The 3,758-nt window shown below is 37.4% G+C and overlaps 1 protein-coding gene across 1 annotated transcript; it reads right to left on the bottom strand.

The window, feature by feature from the left end:
- Positions 1-608: 608 nt before the first annotated feature.
- On the bottom strand, positions 609-3,518 carry LOC134813930 (uncharacterized). Its single transcript, XM_063821868.1, has 3 exons — positions 2,506-3,518; positions 1,963-2,283; positions 609-1,720 (listed from the first exon to the last, which is right to left on the bottom strand). The coding sequence occupies exons 1-3, from the start codon at positions 3,395-3,397 to the stop codon at positions 1,590-1,592; spliced, it is 1,344 nt and encodes a 447-aa protein (XP_063677938.1). The 5' UTR covers positions 3,398-3,518; the 3' UTR covers positions 609-1,589.
- Between the last annotated feature and the right edge of the window lie 240 nt (positions 3,519-3,758).

Here is a 3,758-nt window from a genome sequence, read left to right as displayed (position 1 = left end):
ACGGTTCCTCAAATTAATATCATTTCCTTTTGTTTCAAAAAGAGAGACACTGGCAGCGGTTCACTCTACCCATGATTATGGGTTTTGGTCAAATATATAATACTAATAGTTGAGGCCAGGAAGGAAAAGGAAAATCTACGTCGATTTCTGGCAGTCTTAATTTCCTTTTTTTCTCAACAACCGTTCCCGGCAAATTCCGGAAACATGATATTCGATCGATACCCGGATGGTCGGATGTTTCCGGTCCGACAGCGCAATAAAAGCCCCAGCCCGATTGCAGTGTACCTAATAGGCGTTCCAAAAATTGGATTCTGTTAATATGTTTAGTTGTAAGTACGTTAGTATAAAGTTGAGCTAATTTATAGTTCACTTTAATTTCGTTCTGTAGCATTTTTATCAGTGGGCCTTCCGAATGTACGTGTTTTCCATTAAAGCGTGTGGGCATTAATATCAATATGCTTCTAAGTAAAATATTATTACAATTCGGAGTACGTTTTAGAGGATTGACAATATCCATGAAATTTGATGTTTGAGGTTGATGGATAATTTGATTTCTAAAATGCTGCACTTTTATCATATATTTACGTCTTTCATGAATAATAATCGCGTTTTTCACATTAAATCAGAAACAGCGTATACATTTGCGGATAAATATACGAAATCTACAAGTTAATCCAATACATAAAGATCTGAACAATAATTAAAGTTTGATTAATTTAAACTCATGATTCAAGAACACAAATTACCAGCACTCCAAACCCGTTATACCCTTCAGTCAGTGTTTTTCTAAAAATACAACCTCGGCTCAATTGGTAATTTAATTAACGAACAACGTTATTTATCTCATATTTTATTCCTGAAGCTTAAATCTAATAAGGACACAATGTTTACCTGCAATGAACCATCGTGAAAGACATATCGACACCGTAAAATTTACTGCAGAATTGGGAAAACATTGCAGTTTGCGAGCTGTTACATTTAAAACTGATAATTATTTCATTTAAAAAAATGTTAAAAGTTCGAGATAAATGATGAAATACTCTCACATGAATCCTAACGAATCAACTGTGAAAAGTATATAATACTGAAATTAAGCTACCATATAAAGAGAAACTTCGAGAAGATAAAAACAATAATTTTGTAACAGAGTATTATATTATGTTAACATTCTATAATAATAAGTCTATAAATAATATTATCTCCAGATTATGAATTACCAGTTCGGCTGTCCAGAAAATGAGAAGAGGAAGGAGTAAAGGCCAGCTGGCTAAAGATAATGATAACAGTTAAATCTGCCAAATTTTATGTGTCCCTTCACAATTCATGTCCGTTTTAATTATAAGATAAACCAGGGAAACAGCTACAATTGATTTAACAATTATCAGAGCCCCCTCAAGTTTATTTTCTGCTTCCTCAACATTCGACAACAAAATATAAAAATCCCAGATCTTTTTATCGTCCACAATAATGTCCATATGGATGTGATGAGGTCACGTGAATAGAAGTGACGTCACGTGATGAGATATGACGTCAAGTGAAAAGATATGACGTCATATGAAATGTGATGCCGTCACGAGTTATCAAGTTCTTCAACCGCTCAGTCTCAGAAAATGCCTCCTCCTACCGTAGCAGTTTATGGACGCACAGCAGAGCTCGTTTGCAGAGCTCTGCTGCTTCGCTTCAGCTTTTTCGCATTGTCTTTTCAGCTTACCGCACCCCTCTGAGAAGAGAAAAATGTTAAACACAGTTTTTAGAGTTGAGGAGCAAGCTGAAATTCAGACGTAACGTAGTGAAACCCCAGTACAAACAATATCAAGAAGGTTACAGACAATCCAGAAATTGAATTAAAGATTTAAACAAAGTTATTAATGTCCTTAAACTTTTAACGACTTAACTTAATCACATTTTCATTCTAATTACAAAGCTTTACTACTTGTTTAAAACAGTATTCTTGTAACTTACTTTTACTATGTTTACTGTAGTCAAACTCCGAGCACCTCTGCCAACGAAACCGAGTCTTGACCAAATGATAGTGTTCAAACATCCATTTGACGCAGGCGTTATCAAGATTATGATGATATCGATCCTGGCAAGCACCCGTAGCTAAATCATGGGGTCCTTCCTCAGGTTCAGTTCCCTCCTCGTCTTCCTCAGCTTCTTCTATTTTTTTATTGGGCCCTTGATAAAAAAAGGTAACTCTTTGAATCTCACATAACACCATTGCACAGCAAGCCTTGTCGGTCTGATCGCTTCCACATTGACTGGTGTAGTCGGAACACGTTGCTGAAATAATTTCAAAATTAGATCATTTAAAAAATTTGAAATATTTTAAATTATTTGAAACAAGTACTGAAGGAGGAATCGATCACTAAGCTTTTATTTTATATACTCAATCTTATGTCCATGTTTTAAACTAATATTTCCATGAACATAACAATTTTCAAACGCAAATCCAAAAAAAAATGAAGGTAGATAACATTCATAACAACTAAAAAAGTAACTTACTTTTTTCAAACAACCCACTTTCATCATAACGATGATAATCAGCATCGTGACAAGATCTCCAACCCTCTTTATGTTTATGATAGTTATCTAACAACCAAGTAGCACAAGTTGATTTAGGATTTCCGGGGATTTGTTGGCTGGTAAAATTATAATGGCAGTTAAACGGTAGCGCTTGATCATCCGCTTCTGGGAACACAGTTAGCGGTTCGGTTGATCCTTCGGGGCGGGTTGTGTAGGGGGTTCCATCCTCAGCTTCCTCTTCTGATTCATCTGTAGTCGACTCAGGAAGTTGTCCTGAAGAGGTAATATCTTCCTCAGGGGGTAGCTGGGTTGAAGGATAATCGGACTCTGAATAATTTGTATCCTCTGCTTCCTCTTCTGATTCATCTGTAGTCGACTCGGGAAGTTGCCCTGAAGAGGTAACATCTTCTTCAAGAGGTAGCTGGGTTGAAGGATAATCAGACTCTGAATAATTTTCATCCTCAGCTTCCTCTTCTGATTCATCTGTAGTCGACTCGGGAAGTTGCCCTGAAGAGCTAACATCTTCTTCAAGAGGTAGCTGGGTTGAAGGATAATCAGACTCTGTAGGAGTAGCTACACCGGTACTTCCATCCTTAACACGGAATTTCTGCAGGATATTAATCAGCTCTTCCATTTCTGAGGCAGCTTTGTCCGCCTCAGTAGATATGGATTTCATCCTAATGAAGGATTGATTTGCCCGTTCAATAATCAGTGACAAGCTCTCCAGACCTGCTCCCTCCGGAAACACCATATTCCCGAGGCTGCCATCAGCTCCAAGACTGCCATCACCTGTCTTATTCTCGAGGGTATAATGACCACTCTCACAAAGACAGAGGAGCGCAAACAAACTCAACGAAATATCAAGCAACATTCTAAATTCCTGTGGGTCTGACAAACCTTCTCTAATTACATCCCTCCCGTAGTTTGGATATTATTTATATACCGGGCTGTATGATATCGCTAGAGCTTGCTGCGTCACCCTACACACGCAGCTTCCACCCTAATTTCTACAGAGGAGGGATACGTTTAATACGTCAATTGAATCTTCAGCGGGTAGGGGTACAAGGGAGGGTCACGGATGTCGTAATTCAATATTATGTCATAGTGCCGGGTTACTGATTATTTGATTATGTGTTGCTTCAGCAGTATCGTAAACTTAGCATATTGCGCATATAATATATATATTGTGCATATAATATTATGTTAATATTGGTTTATAAAAAAGTCCAAGG

Source organism: Bolinopsis microptera, chromosome 4 (genome assembly GCF_026151205.1).
Source record: "Bolinopsis microptera isolate Bmic1 chromosome 4, MBARI_Bmic_1.0, whole genome shotgun sequence".
In the NCBI taxonomy this organism is placed as follows: Eukaryota; Metazoa; Ctenophora; class Tentaculata; order Lobata; family Bolinopsidae; genus Bolinopsis; species Bolinopsis microptera.
This window is presented reverse-complemented; position numbering and strand designations above follow the sequence as displayed.